Genomic DNA, 16,290 nt, shown 5'->3' with positions numbered 1-16,290 from the left:
CCCGCTGAGCCATGTAGTTCCACAAACTAAAATTTAAATAAATAACACCCCTCGTTACAACCACATTAATTTAATACACAAGTGGTGGGATTTATTTAAATTTTACTTCATGGAACTGCATGGCTCAGCGGGCCCTGGGTGTTAGGGCATGCTGGCACTTGTGGTTCTCCAAGTGCCAGCATGCCCTGGCTGCCATGCATATGCTGGTGCACACCTACTCCCCAGGGGCATGGAAAAAGCCCAAGTGTTTTCAGCACAGTTTTTTTTTTCATTTTTGCGGACCCGTCTCCTTAGGGAATTGAGCCCTGTGCTGAACAGTCTGGGGTTGGTTTGTCATTATACTAGGGGTACCCCATACTATAGTGCCACCAACACCGGCTGGTTTGCCTAGTGCTGATTTTCGTGAAATCAGGGCCCCCCCCCTTCCCGGTTTCATGGCAGCCAGCACTAAGCTGGCAGCACTAGGGTTAATATCATTAGGAGGGTTGGGGGGCATTTTTATTTATTATCTTTCTTTTTAATTTCTTTTTGCTGCCCAGCCCGCAGGCTCAAATTAGACTAGCCTCGTAACTGGAACAAGAGATACACCAGGTAAGGAAGGTTATTTCCAAGGCCCTAGAGCTTGCTACGGCCATGGCTGTGTGCGCTCGCTTTTGGCACGCCCCTATTATACATTGTACATTGACTACGGCAAAACGCCCCATCCCCACCCAGTTCACTCTCTGAGATCGTAGGCTGTAGTATGAGTCCTTTGCGCTCGCAAGCGCAGGTAACATGAGTGCTTTCACAGACGTTTCTGCTGGTTCTGGGCATGCACCGAGTGATGTTGAGCACAAAATGCTAAAAATCAGCAGATACGTGCTTAGATGAATCGGGCCCACCATGTACAAACTGGGGTGCAAGAGGGTTGTGCTCAAAACTAAAAATTGATACTCCGCATTCACCAAATACACCATTAAGACTTTTGACTACTTCAAGCTGTATGTTAGTTCCACGTATTGCAGTATATGTTAAGTTGACCAACTCAAACCAAAGTCTACCCCTGTTAACTAGTCCTACTGAAAAAACATGAATTTATTCAGAGCTTTAACATAATCATTGCTATGCTTTTTATCTTGGTTGAGACTTGCCTGTACACAGCTGTTTTTAATAGAGTACAGCTTACAACAGTAGGTAGAACAGCATTAATGATGTATTTGGTGAGTGCAGAGTATCTATGTTTTTTGTGTGTATGTATATGAATTGTGACACGGGTACACTTCAGGTAATACACACACAAACACCTTCTTGCTTTTTACTTTGCTTTTAGTGTCAGGATGGTAAAGTAAGTCAACAGCATAGAGTTCCACACGTTTGTCATAACTGAGCAATGAAACAGACAGGTTTAAATAGTTAGCCATAGCTCTAACTTGATGGACAGATGACAATCCCACGTTGCTTTTAAAAGGGGGGTTGTTTGTAGGTGCTCTGTTTTGATAGCAGACACCGTGTCGGGCTGCTGCTTGCTATAGAAAAAATGTTTTTTAAACCACTTAAAAACATATAGGTAAATCAGATTCTTTGCTATTATTTTGTCACACATATGTCATCCACTTGTATCTCTTTAAGTTAGGTGAACTACAGTATAAAAGCGTAAGCGTAAGTCTGTTTGCAGCCTTTCTCTGCAGATGGCCAGCTAAATACCTGACTCCTCTTTTAGAAAGCAGTGGCACAACCCCTTTGTCACCGCGTGTGTGTATTAAAGCAACTATGTTTTTCTAATGCCAATGATTGTTGAATTTATAGTATAATATCCCAGTATACCCAATATACTCTTCTAAATACATGTAAAATTATTGTTTTGAGCTGACAAATATGTTTAAGGGAATTGAACATCTAAAATAAATGTGTTAAATGTTTGCAGTCTAGCTGTTTTCTACAAAGATAAAATGTGCTTTTTTGAAGAAAATAAATCCGTTTGGCCCTGTTAAAATATTTTCTGGTTATTTTTCTAGCACTTGCTGACATTTTCAGGGCATTACAAGAGCTGGCACATCAGGTGTCCTTATGATTTGTGAGATGCATAGCCCTGCACTGCTCCTATTTTCTGGAGATCAGACTTGTAGCTCTGCGGGAGATGATTATCTGATCTCAGTGTAAGAAATATTTCTCTTCATCCATAATGTTGTGGGTGGGCTGCAGCCATATGAAAACCATGAAACCAGAGAACTGATACAGATTTCATACTGGCCAACGTTTGAAGTTGAAAATTTCTACTATGTGGGGTAAGGTGATAGCCCTTGATTCACTTTATAGGCTTCCACACTAAGTGGAGCGCTCTTGTTTGTATATCTCCATTTTAAGTGTGAAATATGAGGAATACTAACAATTTAAGTGTAAAATCTGCACAATGAGAAATGTATATCACCCAAACTGACCCGATTTTGGCAGGAAATCTCGATCCGCGGGCCGCAAAACATAACAAAAAATATGTGCCTTTGTGAGCAGAACAGAGGGTGGAGCTTATTATGTCCTGATTTCTGTATTCTAAATAACACTAAAAGGCAGTATCGGACTGGGGCATGAAGGGTCCACCGGGGAAATCAATCACTGGAGCCCACCAAATACCATGTAGTGCTGCAAAGGGGGTGTTGGGCAGTCTGGTGCACTTAAGACAGAGCGGTTATCATTTTAGACAAGTACACAGGCAAAACTGTGTGCACTGCTGTTAGGTGCATACAGTTCTGCCTTCACAATCAGTACAGTGTGAAGTGGGACATACCTTCCAACTATCCTTGTAGCCAGACCAAATCCTGACCAAGCGTGACAGTGACCCAAATTTGGGACTGCCCCATCAGATTCAGGACAGTTGGCAGTCCTGCTCTCTCCTGCCTGTCTTGTCACTTTTACCACCTTTGGCTGCTGGGTTGCTGCTTGTCCTTGAAGAAATTTAGAATATTCCAACCATCTCTGGCATTAAATCAACAGCACCCACATTTAATAATTAGACCTCTCTACAGCCCCAGCATTAAAGTAATAGTGCTCACTATTAAATTAATAGCCTACCTTCAACCCATGTACTATTAACATGTACTATTAACACAGCACCCCCATTCCCTCACACATCATAGCAGCCGCCCTCCATTTAGTTTTCTCAGTGCAGCCCTCCTCCCTATAGTTTTCTCTGTGCAGCCCTCCTCCCTATAGTTTTCTCTGTGCAGCCCTCCTCCCTATAGTTTTCTCTGTGCAGCCCTCCTCCCATAGTTTTCTCTGTGCAGGCCTCCTCCCTATAGTTTTCTCTGTGCAGGCCTCCTCCCTATAGTTTTCTCTGTGCAGGCCTCCTCCCTATAGTTTTCTCTGTGCAGGCCTCCTCCCTATAGTTTTCTCTGTGCAGGCCTCCTCCCTATAGTTTTCTCTGTGCAGGCCTCCTCCCTATAGTTTTCTCTGTGCAGGCCTCCTCCCTATAGTTTTCTCTGTGCAGCCCTCCTCCCTATAGTTTTCTCTGTGCAGCCCTCCTCCCTATAGTTTTCTCTGTGCAGGCCTCCTCCCTATAGTTTTCTCTGTGCAGGCCTCCTCCCTATAGTTTTCTCTGTGCAGCCCTCCTCCCTATAGTTTTCTCTGTGCAGGCCTCCTCCCTATAGTTTTCTCTGTGCAGCCCTCCTTCCTATAGGTTTCTCTGTGCAGGCCTCCTCCCTATAGTTTTCTCTGTGCAGGCCTCCTTCCTATAGGTTTCTCTGTGCAGGCCTCCTCCCTATAGTTTTCTCTGTGCAGCCCTCCGCCCTATAGTTTTCTCTGTGTAGCCCTCCGCTCTATAGTTTTTCTCTGTGCAGACCTCCACCCTATAGTTTTTCTCTGTGCAGGCCTCCTCCCTATAGTTTTCTCTGTGCAGGCCTCCTCCCCAGAGCCGGATTTAGACCTCATGGGGCCCTAGGCAAGATACTGGTTTGGGGCCCCCTACCTGAAAAAATCCATAGCACTATAGTTTTTAGCATAACATATAGCCTTATTCAGGGCCTGGCTGGCAGACTTTAGCCCAGGGGGGCAAGCACATAGCATTGTCCCATAAGTAGTGGCCCATTTTTAAAGGTTGGTCTCACCGCCAGCCCTGGGAGGGCCCTCTGGGGACCGCTGGGCCCTAGGCAAGTGCCTAGGTTGCATAGTGGTAAATCCGGCCCTGCTCCTCCCTATAGTTTTCTCTGTGCAGGCCTCCTCCCTATAGTTTTCTCTGTGCAGGCCTCCTCCCTATAGTTTTCTCTGTGCAGCCCCCCCTTCCTATAGGCACACAGTAAGTGAAGTGAGACTTTCTGTCTGGCGCACAGCACTGTGGGACCCCATACAGCAACATTCAGTCTAGCGATTGGCTGCCTGTTGCTGTCCACTGACCACCAATGCCTTTGCACACTTTCCTCCCCCCACCCCTCCTCCTGCGATCGCGCTCCCACCTCCCTGGCGGGCCAGTCCGACGATGTTAAAAGGTATGGAAGTGCTACTAGCAATATCTTCCCCTGGTGTTTATACTCATGTGGGTTCACACACTGAAATACTAGCAAGATGAAGTATATTGCGTTTCAAATGGCATCTGTCTAATGTCAACAGACATACATACATGCTTTTTAAACACCACAGAACATACGTGGGGTATGGGGACCCAAGACGGTCCCTAGGTATGCATCTCATCCTCACTTGAAAAATTAATTCTCTGCTCTTGGCTTAACTAGCAATAATAGCAAAGAGTCAATACATGCTGTAATGTTATTTGCATATTAATGCTTTCAATATAATTGAAGATGTTCATATACACAAGCATTTTTGACCACAGCCAATGATTGTCACAGTATATGCTGTTCATTTATTGTCATAATCTATAAACCTCTTTCATGACTTTGTGGACTAACCCCAGGTAATATTTGGTTTCCATTCGCTTCACTATTTTGGTTAAACCAATATAATTGACTGGTGTGATATCCTGTGTGTATGTATGTATGTGTGTATATATATATATATATATATATATATATATATATATATATATATATATATATATATATATATTAGTTGTGTGTGCATATTTATTTTTATTTTTTACGAACCTCAAATTTTTCTTAATGTTGGCCTGCTGTAGTTTACTTTCTATTTGGATGCTGATTGTTTACCTGCTTCTTACTTCCAATATCTGCAGCCTTCCTAAACATTACTCATTCTCTGATCTTTAATGTGAGCCACAATTTAGCACTCGTGTTCCATGGTATTTTTTTTACCTAGCCTTGCTGAATATTCTTTATATTGCGTTTATGTTCTTTTTCTCACTGCCCTTATACTTCATATTGGGTTTTTGTTGTCTGCACTGTAATATCCACCTTCCCTCATTATACCAGAAAATCCCAGGTGGCTGCAGCAAATAGGCTTATTTAACCTGCAGAAAAAAAAGGAGAGTCAATATAAGTAGAAGTCCACAGAGATATACTCTTCAGTTATGGTAGTGGGCGGTGGTGCTTACCAGTCATGACTTTGGGGACCTGCAGTTCTGTGGAACATGCAACTTGTTATTACATGTTACGAGTTTGTTTGATCATAATATATTCATCTAGAAAATTGGTTAGGTTTGTTTTTTAAAAGAAAATTCAACTTTTTCCCTGGTACTTCAAAGACTGTCAAAAACAATATATCTGTGCATTTTTCAATATCACTTGTGCCAGTTGTGGTGTAATCCGGCGGTTCCCAAACTGTGCGCCGCGGCTCCCAGGGGTGCCGCGGCGCTGTCAGGGGGGTGCCGCGGGCCAGCCATAAAAAAAACAAACAGAAACACCTACCAATCCGCGTGGCGCCGGGACCCAGCATCCTCCTCACCCACGCAGCAGCTGTCCTATCAGTGACAGCTGCGTGAGAGAGGAGGATGCTGGGTCCCGGCGCCGTGCGGATTGGTAAGTGTTTGTTTGTTTTTTTTATGGCTGGCGCGCGGCAGAGGGGCAAAGTGAGAGAGGGCAGAGGAGAGGGACAGCGTGAGAGGAGGGGGACAGAGGAGAGGGACAGCGTGAGAGGAGGGGGACAGAGGAGAGTGACAGCGTGAGAGGTGGGGGACAGAGGAGAGTGACAGCGTGAGAGGAGGGGGACAGAGGAGAGTGACAGCGTGAAAGGAGGGGGACAGAGGAGAGTGACAGCGTGAGAGGAGGGGGACAGAGGAGAGTGACAGCGTGAAAGGGTGGGACAGAGGAGATTGACAGCGTGACAGGAGGGGGCCAGAGGAGAGTGACAGCGTGACAGGAGGGGGACAGTGTGAGAGAGGGCAGAGGAGGGGGACAGAGGGCAGAGGAGCTGGGACAGCGTGACAGAGGAGTTGGGACAGCGTGACAGAGGGCAGAGGAGCTGGGACAGCGTGACAGAGGGCAGAGGAGGGGGACAGCATGGCAGATGAGCTGGGACAGCGTGACAGAGGGCAGTGGAGGGGGACAGTGGGCAGAGGAGGAGGACAGCGTGAGAGGGGCAGTGAAGGGGGACAGCGTGACAGAGGGCAGAGGAGAGGGGACAGCGTGACAGGGCAGAGGAGGGGGGACAGCGTGACAGAGGGCAGAGGGGGCAGCGTGAGAGAGGGCAGAGTGTCTGGATGCAGCGGGGGCAGAGTGTCTGGATGCAGAGGGGGCATTTTTGCATACAACTAAATAAGCATTTCTGTCCTGACCTAAATACTTACATACAATTTTTTGACCCAACTACTTCTAAAACAGGACTGCTCGGTAATTATTTTAAGGGGTGCCTTAAAAAAATTATGGAGACTCTAAGGGTGCCGCGAACTGCAAAAGTTTGGGAACCACTGGTGTAATCTATAAAATTATTGAAATATGAGTGGTTTTAAATGTGCAATTAATCTTTTTAGCAAGTGCTGTTATCAAACAATTATTGGTTATGTTTCCTGTTTGCATTTTGTTTCTGTTGGAAAAACTAGCTCTTGCACAAGAACACCAACAAAAAGTAATTTATGCAAATTTTAATCAATTAGAGAAAACTACAGTACCACAAAGATTACATTTAATTTCCTGATCCATACCATTTATATGCAAATTCCATTAAGCCGTGAGAGTCTTATTGTGCAGTTTTCTAACTTCTTGTGTGGTGGAACAAAATTTCTGTCCATTGTGTCACAAATGTCATACTAAACAAAATCATTTTCTTTATGCTGTTTGATTTGTCTATAGCAAAAGGACCTTTCCAACCTTCATATGATCAGTTGGCTGTTACCTGATCTCCTTAAACTTTTTCTAAAAACATTTTTTTAACTTCTCAAGTTCTTTATCTGTTTATCTCATTGGGTACAGTTGTTGTTGTTGTTATTTTTTTTTGTTTTTTTAAAATATTCATGGGTATTACCAAACCTGCTATTGCAATGTACCCAGTGCATACATTAGAGCAGTGTTGTGTCATATCCTAGGGCACTGGAAGTAGAAAGCTATCTGATAATATAATTGCAGACAGTTGTAAAGAAAGCTTAGGAGAAGTTGCAAGATAGCCTGTACAATACAATAAATGAGTCATGCTAACATGGAAAGTCCATTTAATTGTTCCCGAACTCTCTCCAAACACAGCATACATACATCCTCCTATGTGCACCAGGCCTTCTGTCAACCATAACCTTATTGGATGTCCTGTCCTATTGCTCTATCTTAAAGCACAGAAGCCATTGGTTTGCATCTCTGGTTTTGGTTTTACTGTTAAAATGGTAGATATTTGTGCAAAGGTGGTGTAAATAGACACATTGAATCAATTTGCATAAATCTTCTTAGGCAGGGTTCACACTACAGTGTTTTCAGCCGACTACCGGGCCAATCAAACAATAAATGTCCATTCAGTCCGATATCTCATTAGTGTGTGCACTGCAACTATGAACGATTTTCATTCCAAAGCACATTGAATCGTTTCATTCGATTTTTAAACTGAAAATCTTGTTTAACGATGGAACAATGTCATTCCAATTCTGCAGTGTACTCCTGACTGGCATGTCCATGGGTGTATATGAAGTATTTAGAGTCACTATGTCAGGTGAAGAGCACAGATCTGAAGGTGAATCATGTAAAAGTGTGTACACATGAATAGGCATGCTGATGAGATTTTTTATTTTATTTTAATCGTTGATGAAATCGTTAAGGATATCACATTGGGAGAAATTTTGCGTAGTGTGTACCCAGCCTTACAGTTTCTAGATTTATCTCCCCATGAAGTGAAGAGCTGCTTGTGTCCAGGCTCTGTGATGAAAATAGTATAGTATAGATAGTATAGTATAAGAGTCCTTACCTGCGGTCCCTAGTGGGGATGTGTAATGGCGCAGCCAAATAGGGAAAAAGGGGTATGGTGGAAGAAGAAACCTCAAACTCACAAAGTAGCAAAATAAACAGATTTTCCCTGGTGCAAGTAATAAGTCTCTGTATGGGAAGGTGGGAATAATTATATAGTAACCAACAAGTGTTGTACATGTAATATAAGGTGTATTTTTATTGTATAGTATATACATAAATACAAAATCCGAAACCGGTTACAATGCAATAAATAAGACAAACACAAAGAACAAGAACATAGACAAAATCAAGGTGTATAAAACTAGCCAAGGGGAAGCAAAAAAGATAAAAGCGGGGGAAAAGGAGATAGAAGGATAAGAAGGGGGAAAGTAAACAGGGTGGTCTCAGTGATAGAGGACTTCGTCCTTCAATTGCGTTTCAATAAAAGTCTCTCCCTAGAGCTCTACTGATGAGTGACAGCTTGTAGGGAACATATTTTTAGCACAAGATTGCTCTATGATTCAGATGAGGAATCCTCTATTTGCTGTACATGGGGATCATGTGTAAAGTTCTTCATTGACTGGTCTGGTTCTGGGAAATGCTGGTTGCAAGAACCTAGCTTTGAGCATATTGAATATCTTCTGTTTTAAGAAAGCTCTTGTTTATTTCCTGTGTGGACTGATTTTGATAGCAGGGGACATTTGAAAATCTAACATGACTGATGACAGAAAACAACAATTTGTACTTAACTAAGGCACATACAGTATACAATTTCAAATCTCCAAAAAAGTTTACCCACAAATCTTAAAATATAATCTGATTCAAGGAAACTATCTTGAAATATTCTTATCAATATTCTTATCACAAATATAACTTTGGCAAAGCAAATTCTCCAAGATTCTCTTTTGCCATAACTATCTTTGCCCTATAGGATATAAGGTTTTCCTATGTACTTTAAAAACATACATCTTTCGAGGGAAGCGCAGATAAGACTACTTCTTTTGTCTTCCATAAAAATATAACTTTAACTTTACTCTACTTAATTGCAAGCTCTCATTGGCCATTTCAAACCATGAATGGCTCCCTGCATTACCTTCAATAGGGTTATCGACAGGAAATCTGTTGTACTTAGGGAAAAAAAATGCCTCCTGTATGATACAGCACCTCTTCTCTCATATTTTAATTCTTATTACCTCCTGAAAATGGTTTTAAAACACACAATATTATGTATAATAATGTTATTTATATAATGCCAATCATATTATGTTTTGCTATACAGGGAATATGTAGAATATGTGATCAATCATATTAGTGTAATGTAAAACAGGTTGTAGGCATGTCCAAATAATGTTTTATGTTAAGGTTGAAATTTGGCACAATTAGAGCATTTAAGTCACAGTTGATTGGAAAAATCCAAAATGCCTCCATTGGAGCCTAGGTTCAAGTCTATTTAACATTCATTGTTTCCCTAAGGAAGCATGTGAATCTTTACATTCCGTGCAGACAGGTTAAGATTAAACAGCTGACTACGCTGATCATGTGATAGACTTACATAATGAACAGCCTTTGTAATGTTACTCAGCTTTCTATAAAACTGTCTGCATATATACACATTTATTGATGTGTCATTTCACAGTCTAACGTAAATTTATTTTAACCTAAATGTTATATGGAAATAATGTTAACAAATGAACATTATTCACACATTTACAATATGTGAAAATATAGCAGTTCCATTAAATATTGTGATGTTTTAATCACCAAAGAATGACAGTCACAGCAATCAACAAGTACCTGCTATTTCAATTTCCCCGCAAGAAGAGAACATAAGTAATTGGACAACACAATGAATGATGAAGGCTTAGTCAACTACCCTGTGGAATTCCTCACCTCTCGCAATCATCCATGAATATCTATTATGCTGCTGCAGAACTTCAATACCCCACAACCCTGCAGCAGAACCCAACTACAAGTTCATGAATTGAGACCCCATGTCATAAAGGCCATAATACTAACAGGTTGTCCCAAAGGGGCAGTGTATTCAAACCAGTATGCCACTCATGTCCAGATACTGCCCCTTTGAGTTCAAGCCCCTACAGTTCGCCATCAACTGTTTTGTCATCAACAAGGCTCAGGGCAGTCCTTAAAAGTGGCCAACCAGGGTCAACTTGAGGTATTAGTTGTATGTTGCCTGATCAAGAGGTAACAACAAGAACAACATCTACAGGGCGCCTTGATATCACATATACAACTAAATTATAAATGGAGCAGTAAATATATATTTTACTGCTCCATTTACAATTTAGTGTATATATACACACGCGCGCACTGTCATTTTGTGCACCTATAACTTACAGTATGGGGTTTGTGATTTACTTTTTATGTGGCATTTGAAGTAAATTTTGCTAATCTAAATTAGTATGCTGCCAAATGTTACCCATCAGTAATTGATTATGATTCACCTTGCTATTATAACATGTAACCTATAATGGTGTTTGTAATCTGTTCCAGAATTGGTGATGTTGTTGGAATGGTGGTCGGCCACTGATTGCACACTATATACAAATCCTGAACACTACACCAAATATGGCCATGAGAACGCTATAGTAATTCTCAATCATAACTTTGAAATTGACTTTCTCTGTGGTTGGAACTTTTGTGAGAGATTTGGTGTTTTAGGGGTGAGTATAATATTCCTTTTTTTTTTTTTTCAATGTTGTTCTGAATTACAGTCAGAACTCCCACATTAGTATCTGTATCTTTTATAATTCTTTCCATCTAACTTAAAATTCACAATCATCAAGTATGTAATTGGTATCTGCTATTTTTTATGAACATAAACCTAACAAAAGGGAAAAAAATATATATAATTAAAATGCAGTTATTTTGAAATTATAGCATGCCTGAACCTTCTAGGTTTATCATAAAAATGTTTCTATTTCAGTGCCTGCCAATAGATCTTTTTACCATAATAGCAATATTTATTTTGTGGCTTCCAAGGGTTCATAGAATGCAGTTAGTTGTTGATGGAATATATTTTTATAAAGTGATTTAAAAAAAATGCAAACAGACATATGAGGCAGATTATATATGTATTTACTTTTCAAGTGATTACTGTCAAGTTTTGCTGTTCTTTATATCTCCTTCTGCTAAGTGGATGCTTAGTTGCATTGTCATTTGAGCCTCTGGTGTTCAAGTTCATGGTGAGTGTAAACATTTAGGCACACTACAATGCATGCAGCATTGGCTTGTTTTGCTATTGTGCATGCACTTTCACCTCTAACATCCACAGTTGCAGATCATGATTAAATTATCCAAAACCAGCGTGTTAAAGAACTAGTGCATGTATCTTATTCATGTCAATCAGAGACACTTCATATACAAATTCACAGTAACTTCAATCGGCAGAGGAGATCAGTTGGCTGGGTAGGTATGGTGAAAAACAGGGGGTAATATTTTGAAGGAACCAGTCAAATCCACCCTGCCTCTCAGCATTGAAAAGATGTTCCGTAGAAAACTCTGTGTAAAGCTGTAGTGTGTCCTGTACTGCCGCAATCGGGATACTGTTAAGAGTTGTAGAGATAGACAGTCTGTCTCCTGAGAACTGGTTTTGGCTGCCAGGAGTTCAATAAAGTCCTGTGCTACAATAAAACCCAAGACTGTTACAATATTTGGAGTAAGGAGCATTTCCTTTGCCTGAATAATTGAAACACCTCAAGTGACTACAGAGACTGGCTGTGGAGGGAACTCTGTGGGGTTTGTGTTAAGTGATGGTAAAGCGGTGCATTGTTGGCCACTTAATGGGGGGGGGTGAAGAAATGAGTTGGCACTCCCAGTTGGGGCAAAGTTTTTGTTTTTTTTTCTTTCTACCAGTGTTAGTTTGCTTTACGAGTGCTGATAGATATACCTATTGTTACACACTGTGGATTACTTGGTGGAGGCCTATGTTTTACATCTGAAATGGTGTCGCTGCTTACAAGAGACCTATATTTGGAGCTAAAAACTACACAAAAACATATACATTTCTTTCCTTTGTTACCTCACCTGCCTGTGGGGGAATCCCTATTACATAGCACCTGTATGAATGATATGGTCACACTATGTTATGTTTTCAGTACAGTAAGCAAGGTAAAACAGTAGGTTAATTGGCTACTATCAAAATTGACCTTAGTCTCTACCTGTCTGTCTCCCTCTCTGTCTGTGTGTGTGTGTGAGTGTGTGTCTATATTAGGGAATTTAGACTGTAAGCTCCAATGGGGCAGGGACTGATGTGAATGTGTTCTTTGTACAGCGCTGCGGAATCAGTGGCGTTATATAAATAAATGATGATGATGATGATGATATGGTACTTTCAATCCTGTGCAGTGTAATGATGTCCATTATAACAGGAATTTGGACCACAGGCAGGGTCTGGCTGTAAAATTTTATCCTAGGGAAAACACTGTATCTTCTGTCAGCAAGTAGCAATGAAAACTTGGGTGTAACAAAAACAGTTTGGTGTGGTGGTTTTATATAGCCTCTGAAATTTTGTTTTGCCAGACAGCTATAATCAAATACAAAACCTACCAGAAACCTGTTACTGGTGTTCAATGCAGAAATTATTATAGGGATGTCCATACAATTAGAGAGCATTCTAGAGCCTGATATACATTCCACAGATCATATTAATACATAACATACAATGTGGAGTACAGATTAGTGATCTATTCTCTACCAATGCAGAGATCATCTAAGTGACATATATTCAATGCAGGGAACATTCTAGTAACAGGCAATAATACACAAAGCATCTTGATAAACTATATATTGCGTAATACAGAGCATTTGCGTGTCCTCTATTCAATACACAGAGCAATTTGATAGCCAATATATAATACACAGAACATTTTATTGACACAATGCCGGACACATTATTTTGTCCAATATACGATGCAGAGCATCTTATTAAACAATGTAGAGTATTCTAGTGACCTCTGCACAATACAAATATTATCCTAATAAGCAATTTAGAGAGCACCTTATATGGAAAGCATTCTTGTGACCTTTCAGTGGCGCACGCAGGGTATTGTATACAGCACCACCGCAGACGCTTCTTTGACAGCGCTGCGGCTGCTGTATAGTACAGTGCTGTCAAAACTAAGCTGCTGTGCATGCGCAGCAGCTCTCTCGCTTTTTTTTTGGTGGGGGGGGGAAACCTCCCCCCCCCTAACAATCCTGCGTGCGCCCCTGACCTTTATAGAATGTGGAGAGCATTCTAGTGGCCAATATACAATACACAGAGCATCTTAATAAACAATATACAATGCACATAGCAGTATAACGACTGATATACAAGATATAGAGCATTCTATTATACAATAGGGTCACAGCCTAGTGACCCTGATACACAGAGCACCTGGGCAGAACATACAAACTCCACACAGATACTATACTGGTCGGTCGTAATGGTGTATCTAACAGTACCGACTCTGTGACAATTTGTTGGTGAACAGTAACCTGAGGAATGGAAGTGACATGCTTAGTGTAAAACAACAAACCTGAACGGATTCGAGCCACTCTGGGTTTTTGGCACTTTGTTCATAAATAAAAAACAAAGCATGAAATCAGACATTTGGTTTTATTGTTACAACTTGCTCTAGATTGATTAGAGTCAATTAATTGCTATGAGTTACTGCTATTTCAAATAATCCCCATTGAGTCATTTATCTGGTAGATGTTGACCCAATCTCCAGGGAATCAGAAATGGCAAAAGGAAATTTCATTATTTTGTTTAAAAGGGAACCAACTTTTATGGAAAGAATGTTCTATTGAATAATTGAAATCTGGACAATTCAGAACAGGAGAAATACCACGGATTTGCTTATATAGTATTGTAGCTTACTTTCATCTTCCTTTTTTGAATTTACAGTATTTGTTTTTGTCAAACAACAGTTTACTTTATTCAAATTGAAAATAGAGTGATGAATTCATTCAATGTAATAGTGTTTTATAATGAAATTTAAACTGTATGTATATATGGATATGTATTTGGAAATGGCAGAGGAAAGCAAAAAGTAGCTTTAGTATATATATTAATTAACCTTCTGAATTATTTACAAATAATGATCCTGTTCTTTTGTTAGAGCGGTGCCAAAAATTTTACCAAAATTTTTTGTTCAGCCACTACAGTATCTGTGTTTCCTCTTCATTTCAGAAATATCTATTAGTCATCTAATGCTCTCATTTATTATTAAGTTGCTTAATGTTTACTTTATATTCTGGTGTCATGCATTTTCACAGTGGCTTTACAGGTAACATATTTGCACCATTTAAAGAACAATATTGGCTGTCTGCATAAGGTACTTGATTGTGTTATGCTAAATTAACGAGACATCCATCGTTTAGATGACTTTCATCTACTGGTTTGTACATGTACTTCTGCTGCTTTCATTAAATAAATTGCTTCATCTTTCTGGCTTCTCTGCTGCTTTTCAGCCATGTATTTATATAAATAAGGAGTTGTTTTATTTGTTTTACCTTTTGAATAAATGCAGAACTTGTTTCCTGTTTTTAAAGCAGACAGTAACAAAACAAACAACTCTGAACACAGGAATAAAGCCAGAGAGAACCAGTGTATTTGGTAAAAGTTGCAGCAGGTTATATACAAGCTAATACATTTTAGTTCACTGAAGATAAAAAGCCTTTCAAGTCATACGTACCTATGCTTATATGTGAAGATGCAGAATAAAGTTTTTGCAAAATAATTGTTTTTGGTGAAGTTGAATGAGCTTATATAGGAAACAAAATTGTACTTACTATGTATGCATGTTTTGTCAGATCCACTGGATTTCCTGATGGTCGTTCTTCCTATTTCAGACATGATGATTGGTGTTGATGCCCCTCTTTGAACTTTCCTTTTCCAGTAATTAAAGAGGCATCAACACCCAATGAGTCTGTTCCAACCGGCTCGTTGTTAAGTGTAGAGAGGAGTGTAGAGTAGGACCTTTTTACAGCCATTGGAAATCCGACAGACCTGTGTGGATCTGATGAAAGGGACAGCCGCAGTAAGTACAGTTTTGTTTCTTATATTAACTCCTTGCAGTCCAACCAAATATTTTTATTTTTCAGTTGATGTCCTTTAGCTATAAGACCAGACATTTTGGGAAGTGTCGCTTAAAATGGGCATAACTTTTAAATTGCTTTGTTTTTCCTGACAGATTTGTTTTGTTACAAAAATGCAAATACATATCTATTATATTCGCATTATAATTAGGGATGAGCGCACTCGGATTTATGAAATCTGAGCCCACCCGAACGTTGCCGATCCGAGTCGGATCCGAGACAGATCCGGGTATTGGCGCCAAATTCAAATCTGAAACTGAGGCTCTGACTCATAATCCCGTTGTCGGATCTCGCGATACTCGGATCCTATAAATTCCCCGCTAGTCGCCGCCATCTTCACTCGGGCATTGATCAGGGTAGAGGGAGGGTGTGTTAGGTGGTCCTCTGTCCTGGTAGATCTCGTGCTGTGCTGTTTAGTTCTGTGCTGTGCTGTTTAGTTCTGTGCTGTGCTGTGCTGTGCTGTGCTGTGCTGTGTTCTGCAGTATCAGTCCAGTGGTGCTGTGTGCTGTGCTCTGTCCTTCTGAGGTCAGTGGTGCTGCTGGGTCCTGTGCTGTGTCCTGTTCAGTCCAGTGGTGCTGTGTCCTGTGCTCTGTGCTTCTAAGGGCATAGTTATTTCCCCAATATTCCCCTGTGTTTAAAAAAATAAAAAAAAGTTATTTAAAAAAATACCAAAAACTAATTTAATTTTTTTTAATTACCACAAAATTTGCACAACCAATCCTGCAGTATAAGCCCATTGGTACTGCAATATTACCAAGTTCACACATTCAGCAGTCAAAGTCCAGTGGTACTGCAATATTACAAAGTTTACACATTCTGCAGTATCAGTCCAGTGGTGCTGTGTCCTGTGCTCTGTCCTGCTGAGTTCCGTAGTGCTGCTGGGTCCTGTGCCGTGTCCTGTTCAGTCCAGTGGTGCTGTGTCCTGTGCTCTGTGCTTCTAAGGGCA

General features: G+C 40.6%; 1 protein-coding gene across 3 annotated transcripts in view; it reads left to right on the top strand.

Moving 5' to 3' along the window:
- AGPAT4 (1-acylglycerol-3-phosphate O-acyltransferase 4) overlaps positions 1 to 16,290 on the top strand; it is a 76,932-nt gene that overhangs the window by 24,503 nt on the left and 36,139 nt on the right. The window contains exons 2-3 of one of the 3 annotated variants that reach the window (XM_075203269.1): positions 1,995 to 2,264; positions 10,755 to 10,924. In XM_075203269.1, the coding sequence (XP_075059370.1) occupies positions 2,258 to 2,264; positions 10,755 to 10,924 (177 nt within the window). In that variant the 5' untranslated portion in view covers positions 1,995 to 2,257. Of the gene's footprint in view, positions 1 to 1,994; positions 2,265 to 10,754; positions 10,925 to 11,397; positions 11,447 to 16,290 lie in introns of those variants that run through there. The other 2 variants (XM_075203270.1, XM_075203268.1) reach the window with 2 other exon arrangements.

This window comes from Mixophyes fleayi, chromosome 3 (assembly GCF_038048845.1).
Source record: "Mixophyes fleayi isolate aMixFle1 chromosome 3, aMixFle1.hap1, whole genome shotgun sequence".
Classification (NCBI taxonomy): Eukaryota; Metazoa; Chordata; class Amphibia; order Anura; family Limnodynastidae; genus Mixophyes; species Mixophyes fleayi.
The sequence above is the reverse complement of the archived record's forward strand: the minus strand, read 5'-3'. Positions and strand labels throughout refer to the sequence as shown.